Source organism: Macaca thibetana, chromosome Y (genome assembly GCF_024542745.1).
Source record: "Macaca thibetana thibetana isolate TM-01 chromosome Y, ASM2454274v1, whole genome shotgun sequence".
NCBI classification, from domain to species: domain Eukaryota; kingdom Metazoa; phylum Chordata; class Mammalia; order Primates; family Cercopithecidae; genus Macaca; species Macaca thibetana.
The window spans coordinates 13,336,255-13,353,434 of NC_065599.1; the positions used below are offsets into that span (position 1 = coordinate 13,336,255).

The 17,180-nt window shown below is 42.7% G+C and overlaps 1 protein-coding gene across 14 annotated transcripts in view; it reads left to right on the top strand.

Annotated features, from left to right (window-relative positions):
* LOC126947228 (glycogenin-2) overlaps window positions 1–16,090 on the top strand; it is a 53,625-nt gene extending 37,535 nt beyond the window's left edge. For 2 of the 14 annotated variants that reach the window (XM_050777943.1, XM_050777939.1), the window contains 3 exons: window positions 8,735–8,839; window positions 10,118–10,225; window positions 14,270–16,090. In XM_050777943.1, the coding sequence (XP_050633900.1) occupies window positions 8,735–8,839; window positions 10,118–10,225; window positions 14,270–14,431 (375 nt within the window). In that variant the 3' untranslated portion in view covers window positions 14,432–16,090. Of the gene's footprint in view, window positions 1–8,734; window positions 8,840–9,424; window positions 9,502–10,117; window positions 11,206–14,269 lie in introns of those variants that run through there. The other 12 variants (XM_050777940.1, XM_050777944.1, XM_050777941.1 and 9 more) reach the window with 8 other exon arrangements.
* The last annotated feature ends 1,090 nt before the right edge of the window (window positions 16,091–17,180 follow it).

A 17,180-nucleotide genomic window follows, 5' to 3' on the forward strand; every position in this document is an offset into this window, starting at 1 on the left:
CAAGGCCAAGGGTAAGGTGAGCGGAGATGACCCTCAGCTGGGCTGAGCGTACTTTGTTTAGGGTATTTAAGCAGTTCTCAAAAGTGATTGCAGAGCCTGTATCTCCCATCTCAGAGGCTATGCCCAGCCTCACCCTCCCTCCAGCCCACCGTCATGCCCACCCTTGGGCTTCAAAAGCATCAATGGAAGATGATAGTGCAGTACCCAACTACAGGCCCTTAAATGAATAAACTGCACTTGCACATCGCAGAGGGGGCAGCAAGGGAGACGGAAACAGACAGATCCAGCTCAGATGGAATTTGATCCGTAGGAAAGTGATGAAGTGAAGGAGGGATCTGTCCGCCCTGCAAGCGGCCCCAGGCACGGCGTGAAGGGGAGGCAGGGAGAGGTCACACTGGCCTCAGACTTGGACACTGAAATGTTTAGTTACAGCAGGAGCAGGGACGCCTGCGTAGGTCCTAGGGAAAGGAGGGGACACCCAGGCATTGGAGACCCAGTGTGTAGAAGACTGCGAGACCCGCTCAAATGTTTAGCAGAAAGGAAGAGAAATTCAAATAGATTCAGGAGTGGGAGGAAAAGGTGGAGGTGAAACCAAAGCTGTTTAAATACACATGATCTTCGATTTACAGTTGGTTTACATCCCAACAAACCCATCGTAAACTGAAAATATCTTAAGTCAAAAATGCATTTAGACCAGGTGCAGTGGCTCACGTCTGTAATCCCAACACTTTGGGAGGCCAAGGCGGGCAGATCACTTGAGCTCAGGAGTTCAAGACCAGCCTGGCCAACACGGTGAAACTCCGTCTCTACTAAAAATACAAAAATTAGCCGGGTGTGATGGCGTGTACCTGTAATCCCAGCTACTTGGGAGGCCGAAGCAGGAAAATGGCTTCAACTTGGGAGGCGGAGGTTGCAGTGAGCTGAGATCACACCACTGCACTCCAGCCTGGGCAACAGAGCAAAACTCAGTCTCAAAAAAAGAAAAAGAAATATAAGCATAACCTTAAATAACTGGGGAGTGTTATGTTGGCTGACTGCAACACAGATACAAAAAACCCTGACAGAATAAAAAGAATACTAACAAAAAAGGTATTTTGGGCAGGGCACGGTGGCTCACACCTGTAATCCTAGCATGTTGGTAGGCTGACGCAGGCAGTTCACTTGAGCTCAGGAGTTTGAGACCAGCCTGGCTGATACGGTGAAACCCCGTCTCTATTAAAAATACAAAAATTAGCCGGAAATTGCTTGAACCCGAGAGGTGGAGGTTGCAGTGAGCTGAGATCGTGCCAGTGCGCTCCAGCCTGGGCAACAGAGTGAGACTCTGTCTCAAAAAAAAAAAAAAAAAAAAAAAAAAAGGTATTTTGGAGTTCCTGTGTCCACATAATTTCATCCTTCGATCTCATTCCCCATTCTCCCCACCTCTCCATCCTAATGTAGGTGAATAGTGGGTTGGGGAAATTGACCTAAAAACATTTGTTATGGTCTATATATTTTCTGATGAGGGTATTTTTCTAAAAACAATGAAGTCTTCAGGCTTTTAAAGGGAAGGGACTGGGGAGAGAGGGGAGGGAGAGAGTCCGGACAAATAGCTAATGCATGCGGGGCTTGAAAGCTAGATGACGGGTTGACGGGTGCAGCAAACCACCATGGCACACGTACACCTGTGTAACACACCTGCACGTCCTGCACATGTATCCCGGAACCTAAAGTAAAAACAAAACAAAACAAAACTCTATTTAACAAAAGGTATGTTGATTGATTGGAGATTATTATATTACTGTCACATTTTCCAAGATAATATTTAATAACACTGAACAAGGAGTTGAAAATTTGAGCTGTTTTGTATACTAGTTTTGTGACTTTGGATAAATCAATAAATATTTCTGAACATCTTAAAAAAAAAAGGGAGGGATGCTGTCTATACGGTATCTGATATATAGCTCACCCTCCGCATCTATGGGTTCCGTATCTGTGGATTCAACCAAGCTTGGATCGAAAATATTGGGGAAAACAAAATTGCATCTGCGCTGAACATGCACAGACTTTTTTCTCTTGTTATTATTCCCTAAACAATACGACATAGCAAGTATTAACACAGCATGTGCATTGTAATAGGTATGGCAATTAACCTAGAGATGATTTAAAGTCTGTGGGAGGATGTGCATTGGTTATGTGCAAACACAATTCCATCTTGTATCAGACACTTCAGCATCCGTGGATTTTGGTATCCCCAGGAGGTCCTGGAACCAATCCTCCGTGGATATCAGGAGAAATTCCATTTCATTAATTCGCACCCCAGGTGGTCTTTGAAATGAGTTGTGCAACATCACTGTCACCTGCTGTCCGTTTACTGAGTTACTCTGGGTATTTTATTTAGGGGAGCTGAAACACAGATTTAAAAATAAAAGGTGATTTTCATAAATCGCAGTAACGTCATAAAAGCTGAGTGTACGTCTGGAGCTCTTTAGTCCAGTAGCTCCTTTGGTATATATAATGATGGCAAGGTTGACGTGTTTTGGTTTTGTTGTTGTTGTTGTTTTTGAGACAGGGTCTCGCTCTGTTGCCCAGGCTGGAGTGCAGCGGCACGATCTGGGCTCACTGCAGCCTTGACCTCCTGGACTCAACTGATCCTCCCACCTCCTCCCAGGTAGCCGGGACTACAAGAGGTGCCACCACGCCTGGCTGATAGTTTGTATTTTTTGTAGAGACGGGTTTCACCATGTTGCCCAGGCTAGTCTTAAACTCCTGGGCTCTAGTGATCTGCTCATCTCGGCCTCCCAAAGTGTTGAAATTACAGGCGTCAGCCACCGTGCCTGCCCCAGATCTGTGTTTTTAAAAGTAAAGCTGAATATTAATTTTTTCCACATACATTAATGTATTAAGGAAAAAGTTGCAATTAGTATCTTCTCCAGTGTTTTGTCTTCCAGTATTTGGGGTAGGGAAATGTAGTCAATTAAAAGATCACAGATGTCCTTCAGTTTTTTTTTAAGCTATCAAGTTTTTTTACTCTTGTTTGTAGCACATCTTATTTTATTTATAATATACTTTTTTGTTGAAGTATGCCCTACTTTTTTTTTTAAATTAATTTATTTTTTGAGACAGAGACTCGCTCTGTCATCCAGGCTAGAGTGCACTGGTGCGATCTCGGCTCACTGAAGCCTCCACCTCCTGGGTTCAAGCAATTCTCCTGCCTCAGCCTCCCAAGTAGCTGGGACTACAGGCACCCGCCAGTACACCTGGGTAATTTTTTGTATTTATAATAGAGCCGGGTTTTCAGCATGTTGGCCAGGCTGGTCTCGAACTCCTGACCTCAGGTGATCCACCTGCCTCAGCCTCCCAAAGTCCTGGCATTACAGGCATGAGCAACCACGCCCTGCCTCTACTGGCATGTGTAGAACTGTTGACTGTGTCCCGTATATCTATGACACAGTTATCTGCATTTTCTGTCAATCTTTCTCCCCATACTTCAGTCTACTGACTTATTTTCTAGTTAACTGATCTCTTTGGCTATGTCTAATCTGTTGTTAAACCCACATTCTAGTTTCAGTTATTATGTTTTTAGTTCAAATTAACATCAGATTTTTAGTTCAAATTAACATCAAATTAACATCAACGTAGTTTCAATACTACCTTGAATATTTTTATCTTTTTCCCCACTTTATTTAAGGTATTTCTCACATTTAATTATAGTCCATGTCTGATAAATTACATATCTGGGTGGTTTCAGGTGGGTTTGGTTTTGTTGTTTACTTTTGTTTGCTCTTGATTTTCACTCATTTGGTCTTTTCTTGTTGTGTGATAGTTAATTTTTTAATTGACAACCAGACAGGGTAAATGAAAAAAAATTGCAAGGACAATGTGTAGCTCTGAATCATATTATCATAACCCAAAGAGGATTTGTTTTAATTCATGTGATTTGATGTGATTTGTTCATACCCTCACGTAGTTTGCCCAGACCCTATCTGGGGCTGAGCTGGAGGGAAATCGGGCTTCAGTGTTTGTGAGGACCAGTCTATTTCTGGTTCTCCTCTCAACGACGCCACAAATAAAAGCTTGTGGTGTGTACCGGGGTCCCTCGTCTGTCCTGATTATTGATAGTTATGGGCCCCTCAGCCTCCTAGCACTGCTGGCAACTCTGCTTAGTTTCTCAGCTTCCCAGCCTCTTATTTGCCCTGAGTGGAAGTAAGGTACCAAATGTAATGTTTACCTCTTCTGTTTGTCTCTGACATCTTCACTCTTAATTTTGTGCTGCTTTAGTAGCTCTCTGATGTACTTAAAAAACAAAATTCTAGACCAGGTGTGGTGGCTCACACCTGTAATGCCAGCAATTTGTGAGGCCAAGGCAGGCAGATCACCTGAGGTCAGGAGTTCGAGACCAGCCTGGCCAACATGGTGAGACCCCATCTCTACTAAAAATACGAAAACTGGCCAGGCGTGGTGGCATGTGCCTGTAATCCCAGCTACTCGGGAAGCCGAGGCAGGAGAATCGCTTGAACCCAGGAGGGACATGTGGCAGTGAGCCGAGGTGGCGCCACTGCACTCCAGCCTGGGCAACAGAGCAAGACTATGTCTCAAAAAAAAAAAAAAAAAAAAAAAAAAAAAAAATTCTATATACATTATTTGTGCAGCCTTTTTAGGTATTTTTGGCAGAAGACTTACTGTGAAACAACAGCTTCACCAATTGCTGAAAGTGGAAAAAATCTCATTTCAGTTCCTGAACTGATGCATATATATTTGTATTTTTAGCATTTACCACCTCCGGCAGTAATAACCTTCACAAATGTATAGCCCATAATGCAAAGGAGTGCTTCATTTTTTGCTGTGAATATTATCTCCTTGGATCGTGTACTGGAACGTTGTGTATCTGTTGTCTATCTATTCCCTGCCTCCTCTGCCTTTACGATGTCCTCTCTCAGCTTTCATCTTCCCAGACAGAGCATTTCGTTTTAAGCATCTCTGCATATCTCAGCCTCTCTCTCCAATGAGCTGAGAATTCTTCTCTGGCCTGCCTCCAGTTTCAGAGTCTCTTCTTTCAAGGTGACCCCATCTTCAGTCAGGCTTTTAGGGGATTAAATCAGTAGAACAGTTATTACCTAAGGATAAAAAGAAATGCAGTTTGTAAAAGTCACATTTTATATTCATGCGTTCACAAGCTTGCCAAAAATGTTCTTAAGAGCAGACTTTGAGATTGCTGCATTCTCATCTTAAAATTTCTCTCTGCATGATACGCAAGGAGGAAGTTTCTACTTTTTACTAGTAAAAATAATGGCCATATTTATTCATAAATGTTGGTTTATGTTTCAGTCGTTAATATTAATTGTTAAGTAAGCCCGTGGGTCTTGATTAGAAACATTAGCAAGGGCTGGCTGAGCTGCTTCTCTTCCTCGTTTGAATTCATAAGATTAACACATCTGCAGAAGGCAAGCTGAGAACGTCCATCATTATTTCATCCTTTGTAATCAAACATATAACCCGGAGTTAAATCCCTTCCAAGGAAGGATTATACTTCATGATCGGCCCCGTGGAATTTATTTATATGTTTATTGTTGGGAGAAATTAGATTACAGAAACAGATTGACATTTTCCCTAATCCAATTTAAGGAGTTGTGTTTTGAGCACTTCTTCTTTGCCTGTCTGGCTGCTTCATTTATCCATCACAATAAGTGTCTGTGCGACATCTCACTGAAAGCCCCATGACTCAGCGAGTCATTTCTCCAGGTCCTTTTCCTTGATGTGTCAGTATTCAAATCCAGGACATCCCTCTACCAGCCCTGGTTGAAGAAAGAAATTATTCATTTTTATGGGATTCATATGGTTTATGATAATGCAGTTATTGCATTCATCATTTTTTCCCAAGACCCATTTTGGTGTTTTGCAGACCCTGGAAAATCATGTACATTGCATACAGCCGAAGGGCAAGGCTTGGCAGACACAGAGGCACATACCCAAATCCCGCTCTCTCACTTGCTAGCTCTCGTGTGTTCTCGTGTGCTCTCGTATGTTGGACAGTATCTCTGTCTACAGATTAAACTTTGCAGCAGTAAGAGGGAAGGCTCAACCTGTCTGCCTCATAGGGCTGTGGGGATTAAAAGGAATCATGGCTGAGAAGCTTATGAGTGTCATTCAGCACCCAGCCATGAGCATCTACTAAAAAAGGAGTCCTGTTATCATGGTTTTCTGATGTCTTTGACAACTTAGAATTTTGTATTACACCATAATTCTTAGAACTTAATTTTATGTTTGGATTTTACATACATAGCTGAGATCTGAAAGAAGAAGCCCATATTTTATTTAATGTCAATTTTTAAAAATTTCTCTCCAGCTGTATTGAGGTACCACTGACAAATGAAAATTGGTATGTATTTAAGGAGTAGAATTTGATGCTTTGTTGTATGTGTACATTGTGAAACAATCACTGCATCAAGCTAATTAACATTTTCATCACCTCACATAAATGCTGTTTTCTCCTCCTCCGCCTCCTCCCCCTCCTCCTCCTCCTCCTCCTCCTCCCCCTCCTCTCCCTGCTGCCGTTCTTGGTAATGAGAACATGTAAGATCTACTCTCATAGCAAATTTTAAGTATACAATCCTATATTGTGATCTGTGGTCACCATGCTGTACGTTAGATCCCCAAAACTTACTTATCTTGTATAACTAAAACTTCATATTCATTCCTTCACTAACTTATCTTCATTCTAAGCTCCCCACACCGGCCCCTGGCAACTACTGTTCCACTCTATTCCTCTGTGAGTTATTTAAATTGCGCTTTCATAGGTTGGGCATGGTGACTCTCACTTGTAATCCCAGTACTTTGGGAGGCCGAGGCAGGCAGATCACTTGAGGTCAGGAGTTCAAGACCAGACTGGCCAACATGGTGAAACCCCGTCTCTATGAAAAATACACAAAAAAATTAGCTGGGTTTGGTGATGCGTGCCTGTAATCTCAGCTACTCGGGAGGCTGAGGCAGGATAATCACTTGAACCCGGGAGGCAGAGGTTGCAGTGAGCCGAGATTGCACCACTGCACTCCAGCCTGGGTGACTCTGTCTCAAAAGTAAATAAATAAATAAATAAATAAATAAATAAATAAATAAATAAAATAAATTGCACTTTCGTGATTATGAGTTAAAATGGTCAAATTTTTTAAAACGTTCATGATTACAGTGTTCTCTTTTACATCTTAAAGTTTCACTAAATCCCACTAATAATGACTTTGGGGGGTGTCCAGTTTTTATACCTTTTTTCTATTTCTGTGCTTCTGTTCCTTTGCCTTAGGGCATTGCACATGCTGATCTGCTTTCACATGCATTTTTCAGCATGTTCTTCTTCTTACTGCATTTCCAGTCATTCTACATCATTGGCTTCTACTCGTCCTTCAGGCTTCATTTTAGGTATTACTCCTCCAGGAGTGTCTCCCCCTTTAGACCAGGTGAGGTTTCTTGATAACATTTTCTTTCCTAGAATTGATAACCATTTTCTTTCCTAGAATTTCTCATGGCTTACCATTTTATATTTGTTATTTGTTGATTTTCTGTCTTCTTTGACAGTAAGCTTCATGAAGGTGCAGATCGTATCTGTATAGGCCACTGTTTAATCTTCACTACCTACCGCTCCATAAACACCTGTGAAATGCATACATTCATGCCTCAATTAGGAGAATGAACTGGACATTCTCCTAAAAGGGAATGCTAGGATCAGAAATTTGGGAGCTGAGTATCCAAGTGACTGATCTCCACCCCAGCTGACATCACTCAAAATCTCTGGGACCATGGCCTGGGAGTCTGCATTTGAAGGATTACAATTCTCTTAAGTTGGCCTGGTGCAGCCAACAGGGGCTCATGTTGAGGCTCAACCCTATCCACCCCCAAGAATTCCACAGTGTGTTTTCAATGAGGATGTCAGTATTCTGTGATCTCTGTTGCTCACACTCATTAAGCTAACTGCTTTGTGACCTGACCTGATGGAGGCCCCAGTGTTTGGACACAGGTTTGCTTCTTGACCCTGTATTTGTCAAGGTAGGCTAGCTGCTATAACAAACAGCCCCCAAATATGTAAAAGTTTATTTCTCATTTGTATCACAGCCAGTTGGGGTGGCCAAGGTATCCTCTACTCCATGCAGTCTTTCAGGGATCCAGGATGCTCCTATTGTGCACCACCTTCTAGGGCAGCTCTTCTCAAGTGAGACTCCTTGGGAGGATTAGGCACTGTTGCTGATGGCAGCCATTGTACATAATGCATTAAGTTATCTCCTCCACATCTAGAATGGTGTTAGATATGGACCATCCTTGGGAGAGTTGAGAGAAGAGTCACCTGATTTGTTCTGTGTTTGGTTTTATTTTCTTATGGAGGCCCAGTTCAGAGAGGGTGGAGGGATCTTGTTTTTCACCTGGCTGGTGGAAGAAGAGAGGATAGGGATATCTTATTCCTGTCATTGCCCAGCCCAGAGGTGACTCACATCACCTCCTCGCATTCACTCAATCTGCTTGTGAGAATCACTTCCATGGTCCTGTCCAGGTGCAAGGAGATCACAAAATGCACTTGGACATTAGCCCGAGAAGAAGAAGAAGAAACGAAGACAGGTATTGGTGAGCGTGTCACCTTGCCCCAGACCTATCCCGTATCAAGTTGTATTTGCACCATGGAGGCAGAAAAAAATAGAGTGGGTGTTTTCAATTAAGTTGCATTTATTTGCACGAAGGTTTGACTTAACTTGCCTTTGCTCTTTCTTTATAACAGATGATAGATTGTCCTGAAATTGAGACTCCTGCCGTGATAACCTGTGACCCACTGTCCCAGCCTTCCCCTCAGCTTGCAGACTTCACAGAGACTGAAACCACCTTGGTATTCCTCATCTATATGACCTACACATGGCCAGCTCTCTTGTTGCTTGTTATTTTCTCACAGTGTCTATCACCATTACATACCAGTGGGGGCCATATGCTTTTAAAAATTCCTCCCATTTTCTTTTTTGAATGGGTTCTCCCACCTGGAATAAGTTGTGTTGTAATTAGTCTATTTCTCTATTATGCAGCTGGATAAGGAATCTGGCTGTCTTTTCGAACTTACTGTGGGCGTTTCTTTTTGGTCATTTTGTTATTCTCTTCCACTTTGCTTAAAAAAAATTAGTAAGAAAAAGATATAGCATCAAGATGTCATCTATGTCTCCATTAATTTTTTTAAACTTTTGATAGGACTTGCACCATGTCTAAAACCAGTATTCCGTGACTATGGATTTTATTTTAATTCTTTTTGTCCCTAAATTTACCCTTATGAATCTGGGCTTTTATTGCCATATATCATCAGAAAAGTGGCTTTATGGACACCCCCCTTTTTTTTAAAACTCTCAGAGAGACTATCTTAGTAAAATGCTTCTGTAGGCATTTGGTATAAACAAGTCAAATCTCTCTCTGAAAATTTAACTTTCAGGAATTGCATAAGAACTTGTAGCATCTCCTCTTGTCTGAGACGTAGTGGATGGCTCAGAAAAAGTGAGGGGAGAGAAGGTGAGCTATTTTTAGCATTCCCAGAAAAAAAGATCGAGCGCAGCCCATTAATTTTTTTAAAAAAGTTAATTATAGGGCCAGGTGCGGTGGCTCACGCCTGTAATTCCGGCACTTTGGGAGGCCGAGGTGGGTGGATCATAAGGTCAGGAGATCGAGACCATCCTGGCTAACACAGTGAAACCCCGTCTCTACTAAAAATATAAAAAATTAGCTGAGCGTGGTGGCAGGCGCCTGTAGTCCCAGCTACTCGGGAGGCCGAGGCAGGAGAATGGCATGAACTCGGGAGGCGGAGCTTGCAGTGAGCTGAGATCACGCCACTGTACTCCAGCCTGGGCAACAGAGCGAGACTCCGTATCCAAAAAAAAAAAAAGTTAATTATAATAAAGATGGGTTCTTGCTATTTTGCTGAGGCTGGTCTTGAACTCCTGGGCTCAGGCAATCCTCCTGCCTTGGCCTTCTAAAATGCTGGGATTACAGGCATGAGCCACCACGCCTGGCCTCAACCCAATAATTTGATTTTATTTTACCCCAGGATAAAGAGTTCTTCGTCATTTAGATTAGAGCTACAGTTCCCTGCAGCCCACCGCAGACTAATGATTGAATGGTTATGTTTTAGCAGCCAGCAAATAAAGTCGAAAGTCTCCCATCCGAGGAAACCTTTGAACCAAGCCAGGAACTCCCTGCTGAGACCATCAGGGACCCCAGTCTGCAGGATGCACTGGAGGTGGTATCCAAATTCTTCCCCTTGCCCAAGGCTCCCGGTGGGGGCCATCTACCGTCACTGAGGTCAACTGCATGCACACAACAGCTGTTAATTTTTCAGCCTCATTTAACAAAAGATAAGAATCGACTTTCCTCTTCCCCTGCCTCTGATTCTTCTGTCTTCTCTCTGGCGTTTGCCTGGGGTGATCGGCTGACTCTCTTTTGCCATCTTCAAGTCTGATCATCACACCTTTTCTCTCTTTAAAAACTGTTCTGCAAAAGTGATCAGGAGGGAAGCTGAGGGACTATGGTAATTAATGCATAGCAATCCATTTTCTGAAATGAAGAGATTAAAAGCTGAAAATTGGAGGGAGTGGGGCATGCAAATGTTCGAATCCAAATGGGGCATGCAAATGATTTCTTCTTTCGGGGTGAAATGAGAGATGCATGCTTTCTGTTCCTTCCTCTTAGAGATGTTCTCATCTTCAACTACATTCTCTCCATGAATGCATTTAATGAAAGCAGTTGCTAACGTTTTCTCTTTCTCTTTAAGCATGATCTAATAATGCCATTTGGTCTTTAAGTAATAATCAATACAGCTCTAGAGCTAGGTTTAGGTCTAGACTGAAAGTTGGTATTGAACGCATACTTTAGAATGTGACCTACTATATCATAAATGTTTTTGTTGGCTAAATGCCTTCCCTGGACAGCCACCCTTGGAGAAAATGTGAAAGTTTTTTTCCTCATTCTTACTTGGTTAATGTTCAAATGCAGCATTTCGAACTTAATTTCTAGAGCTATTGGTTGAGGTCAAGATTTCTTATAAACATGTGAATGTATCCCTTCGGCATGTTCCACCCTTGTGGTCATCATTTGAGGCTCTATGAATTGAATCTGTAGTTATTAGTGGGTGACAGGGCATCAGTGTGAGGTTGGGTAGACCTACGTTGGACAGCTCAGCCATGTGATAGGTTTGGGATCCTGGGTGAGTTCATTACTTTTTCTTTTTATAAATTATTATTATTATTATTCAGAGACAGGGTCTTGCTCTGTAGCCCAGGCTGGAGTGCAGTGGCATGATCATAGCTAAACAATCCTCCTGCCTCAGCCTTCCAAGGAAATGGGACTATAGGCATGGGCCACTGCAACCAGCTAATTTTTTATTTTTATTTTTTGTAGAGTTGGGGTTTCACTATGCTATCCAGGCTGGTCTCAAACAGCTGGCCTCACGTGATCCTCCTTTTTTGGCCTCTCAAAGTGCTGGGATTACAGGCATGAGCCACCGCGCCCAGCCTGAGTTCACTACTTTGCTTCAGTGCTCATGAGGTGGAGGCTGGGCTGCCCGCCTCACAGAATTGGAAGGAGGGGTATTAAAAAGGAGAGTGGTCTAGGGAAAGCCCTAGTTAGTGCTTGGCTCATAAAGATGAGGAAAATTTCAGTCATTGATTTGCTAAACTGGGGCACTTTGACCTTCTTCTCCTGTGTGTCCACACTGTCCTCTAGGGGACCTTTATTTAGTATCTTGTATAATACCCTAATTCATCACATTGGAGCAGCTTGTTGTTTTCTTGGATACTCATCTCTTGTTAGCAGAAATGTCACAATCACTGTGCTATTTTGTCTTGAAAACTAGTATGGGGTTGGGTGCTGTAGGTCCTGTTAATTCCAGAAACATTTCATTCTCAGGAACTGAATAGATCTATAATGCAAGTGCCTTAGAGGGGAGAAATGCTGCAGTATCCTGAAGTGGACTTTTAAATGTATTTGTTAACTCTTGCTATCACCTTAATCAACAGGATAGCTGTCTTTAAATAAAATAAATATATGGGAATGAGTGTGGAAGGCAGAATCTTATATGTAAAAACCTTTTAAAAACACTGTGGCAAGTAATTAGAGAAGAAAGTAGTATATACTCATGGTGTAAAAACTCAAATATATCTTTCTATATATCTATCTCTATACATATCATGTATCTATCTATCTACCTCTTATCTGTTTTCTTTTTTTTTCTTTTTCTTTTTTTTTGATGGAGTCTCACTCTGTCGCCCATTCTGGAGTGCAGTGGTGCGATCTCAGCTTACTGCAACCTCCGCTTCCCAGGTTCAAGTGATTCTCCTGACTCAGCCTCCCGAGTAGCGGGGACTACAGTCGCCCATGACCAAGCCTGGCTAATTTTTGTATTTTTAGTAGAGATGGGGTTTCACCATGTTGGCCAGGTTGGTCTCGAACTCCTGACCTCAATTGATCCACCCGCCTCGGCCTCCCAAAGTGCTGGGATTACAGACGTGAACCACCACACCCAGCTATCTATATGTTTTCTATTTGTCATCTATCTCATCTATATATCCATTCATCCTCACATCTAGATAATAGATACATAGATATAGAAGAGATAAATGATAGGTAGTAGATAAATAGAGATGATAGATAAATGAATGATAGAGTGATAGAGAGAGAGAGAGAGATTTTAGATAAACAGATAAATGATAGAGTGATAGATGATAGATAGAATGGATAGATGGATGGATGGATGCATAGATGGATAGATAGAGTGATAGAAAGTACATAGGTAGAGATCACAGATAGATAAATAGGTAGATAGACGATGGAGTGATAGATGATATGATTTATTGATAAATAGAATGGATGGACAGATGGATGGATGGATGAGTGGATAGATAGAACATAGGTAGATAGATGAGACAGATGATAGATAATAAATGGTTGGTAGATGAGATAGATGATAGATAGATAGATAGATGTGTGTGTCTATTATTGTTACCATCTTTAAATTTTTAAAAGTCTTTTTCTAGTTCTTGGTAAGAAGTGTCTAAAGCAAACGTATTTATTCTTTTTGTTGACTCATCTGAAAGCCAAACAAAAGTGTGTGTGTGTGTGTGTGTGTGTGTGTGTGTGTGTGTGTGTTGTTACATGCTTGCATATTCATCTATTTTTTCGTATGTCCCTTAAGAAGGGAGAAACTCTGCATTGAAAAAACTATCAGAATTATTATTTAAATTCCTTTGCCAAGCAGTCCAAATTATTATAGGCTTTACTTACGTGAGGTGAGTTTTTTTTTTTTTCATTTAACGTAGTTTGGTTATTCACTGTCATACAAAACAGAAGTTTTGGTGGGTGACAGTACTAAGTAGTGTGTGTGTTTAAAATGGTTTAGTGGCTAGAAATGAAAACAATTCAGGAAAAAGAACACATACAATTACATTTTATAAAATTTCAAGAAAACGGCCGGGCGCGGTGGCTCAAGCCTGTAATCCCAGCACTTTGGGAGGCCGAGACGGGCGGATCACAAGGTCAGGAGATCGAGACCAGCCTGGCTAATACGGTGAAACCCCGTCTCTACTAAAAAAATACAAAAAACTAGCCAGGTGAGGTGGCGGGTGCCTGTAGTCCCAGCTACTCGGGAGGCTGAGGCCGGAGAATGGCGTAGACCCGGGAGGCGGAGCTTGCAGTGAGCTGAGATCCGGCCACTGCACTCCAGCCTGGGCGACAGAGCGAGACTCTGTCTCAAAAAAAAAAAAAAAAAAAAAAAAAAAATTTCAAGAAAACTTAAGCAAAAAAATTATCTTCTAAGCATATTAAACTAAAGCTAGTGTGTATTTAGCTCAAAAGAAAAGTGCTGCTGGGTGTGCAGGCTCACGCCTGCAATCCCAGCTCATTGGGAGGCCAAGGCAAGAGGATTGCTTGAGCCCAGGAATTCAAGACCACCCTGCGCAACATAATGAGACCCCATCTGTGCAAAAAATACAAAAATTAGCTGGGCATGGTGATGTGTACTGTAGTCCCAGCTACTGAGGCGGCAGAGGTGGGAGGATCTCTTGAGCCCAGGAGGTCGAGGCTGCAGTGAGCTATGACTGCACCACTGCACTCCAGCCTGGACGACAGAGTGAGACCCTGTCTCGTTAAAAACAAAGTGCTAGTGATTCGCAGTCTCTTTTAGAGAACTGAGATGCGTCTTTGCAGAACCCACACTGGATGGTTTTAGCAGAGTCTTTCCCTCCATAACGGACAGCTGCAAAAACCATCTCCCACTGATTATCTTCCCTAGGTCGACCTGGCCGTCTCTGTTTCCCAGATCTCCATCGAAGAGAAGGTGAAGGAATTGAGCCCAGAGGAAGAGAGGAGGAAGTGGGAGGAAGGCCGTATCGACTACATGGGGAAGGACGCGTTTGCCCGCATCCAGGAGAAGCTGGACCGGTTCCTGCAGTAATCCGGCAGCTGGTGGGCGTTGTGTATAGTTAGACAATGTCCTGTTGGGTGATCCTCTTGCGTGGAGATCTCCTCTGGTCCTTTCAAAGGAAAACGCTGTTGAACCTTGTGCCTCTATTTATGCTTAATCCATTTGAGTGCCTCACACAAAAAACGTAGAGTATAGAAATCCACCTTAATGCCCCTCGCCCCAACCCCTCCACCAATGCCTTCTGGGCTTTCTTCAGAGGTCACTTCTACCCTTGAACCTGTTGGCAAAAGTGAGCAGTAATAAAATTCTAGTAGACCCTTGATGGTGGTGTCTGCTGTTGCCCGAAAGACCTCTGAAGTACGCTGGAGCTGTGTTGTACAGGTGCCATGAGACCCACCCTATTTAGAATTAAACCTCACTGCAAATTTCCTCCCATTACTAAGCTAACAACACTAATATACGTATTTAGCACCTCTGAGGCTTTGCCAAGGAGATCCGTTTCTGTAGGGCTAAGGAAACATTCAGACATGGTGACTTTGACTCTCATTTGGACTTGGCGAAGCGTATCCGAGAAACGCCCCGGATGTGGTCTCTCTGCTTTAAATCCTAACAGGACTTCCTAGAGCGTTGACAGAAATTCTACTTGTGGACTTAGGGAAGAAAGGTTGTAGGTGGCTTGGGGGATGCAGGTGGCTTAGGGGATCTAAACCGATTCACTTGCTGGTTGAGAAGAATCAAGGGCTTGTCCCCAAACGATTTAGAGCAACAACTTGCTCAGGATAACAGGATCTAGAGATGCTCTCTGCTTGATGACAAAAGTCAGGGTGCAGTCAGTCCACCTTTGACTGCTCTTGGCTTGGTCTCTACCCTCACTACCTCAGTTCTTAATAACTTAGTGAATCACTGCGCTCCTCAAAGTCATTTCCACTCAGCTCTTTCCAGAGAATTCTCAGTTTTATGAGATGGGACACTTTATTCCACGAGAAAGCCTCATTGTCAGAAGTATCTTCATTCAATGGGCACAGTATGCTGTGTATCTCAACAGGTGGCTGTCGGGGGCCACCGAGAGTGTCCTTAAAAATGGGCGTCGTTGTAATAAAGAGAGGAAAGTGCGATTTTGAAGTGTTTGGAAGGTTTATTTATCATGCACATCCCAGGGAAAAGCAGAGAGTAAATTAGAGATGGGATAGGAAGGTTGTGGGAGAACTCGATTCTAGCCTGTGTCAGCTGGATGTGTTTACGTGGAGAGGAGTGGCCACTTTTTAGGTCACCTGAAGCAGTTTAGCCTTTGGATAGAGGAACCTACCTGAATTTATGGCATTAGTGGTGGCATTTTTTTTGTGCAAGATGTGATGGAGGGGCTGTTTCTCTTTCCTTGTGGTTGGTTAATAATCTTCAGTCTCAGAGGGCGATGTTCATAGGATATTTCAGGGGTTCATTTAAAATAGCCATATGACTACAGTCTCAGGTGAGTCAGGGTTGGATGGTCATTGGCTTTCAGAGGGAGACCACAGGAATGTTCAGGGAAAAAATGTCAGCTTCTCTGAGGACCAGAATTCATGTTCCCAGGCAGTGATGAGTTGGCTCATGGAGTGAGTGCAGTCTGGAATTCTGCCATGCATTCTAGCCTGTATCATCTCATTTGGACAAATGCTGACACGTTTAAATTAAAATGTTAAAAAACAGCCATGTGGTCTCCTTCCAGTGTGTCTGCCTGTTTCCTGCGATATCAGAGTTATATTTTACATTAAACCAAGGGCAGGGCCTTTCTATTTCATTTTCGGCCTTTTCTATTGTATTTTGTTTTGAAAATAGTAAGCATTGGGCTGGGCGTGGTGGCTCACTCCTGTGATGCCAGCACTTTGGGAGGCTGAAATAGGTGGATCACTTGTGGCCAGGAGTTCAAGACCAGCCTGGGCAACATGGTAAGAGCCCGTCTCTACCAAAAACACAAAAAAATTAGCTGGGCATGATGGCACATGTCTGTAATCCCAGCTACTGAGGAGGCTGAGGCACAAGAGTTGCTTGAGCCAGGGAGGCAGAGGTTGCAGAGAGCGGAGATCGTGCCACCATACTCTAGCCAGGGTGACAGAGTGAGAATCTGTCTCAAAAAATAAATAGATAAATAAAATATAATATTAATAATAATAAGCATTATTTGAGCTGGAATTGCAAGGTAAAACTTTAAAAGTAAACAGTAAATTATTTTATTTTTGATTTAAAATGTTTTTTAATTGTCATGTAATAATTGTACATTATTACGGGGCACATAGTAAAGTTGCAATACATGTAATGTATGCTGATCAGGTCGCGGGAATTAGCATATCCATCTTCTCCAGCCTGTACCATTTTTTGTGTTGGGAACATTCAGTATTCTACTTCTATAGACATATATTTGAAACTATATATGATTTTGGGCTGTAGTCATCCTACAGTGCTATATACCAGCGGTCCCCAGCCTTTTTGGCACCAGGGACCAGTTTCATGGAAGACAATTTTTCCAGAAACCAGGCTTGGGGGATGGTTTGGGGATGATTCAGGTGCATGACACTTACTGTGCACTTTATTTCTTTTTTTTTTTTTTTTTTTTTTTTTTTTTTTTTTGAGACGGAGTCTCGCTCTGTCGCCCAGGCTGGAGTGCAGTGGCTGGATCTCAGCTCACTGCAAGCTCCGCCTCCCGGGTTTACGCCATTCTCCTGCCTCAACCTTCCAAGTAGCTGGGACTACAGGCGCCCGCCACCTCGCCCGGCTAGTTTTTTTGTATTTTTTAGTAGAGACG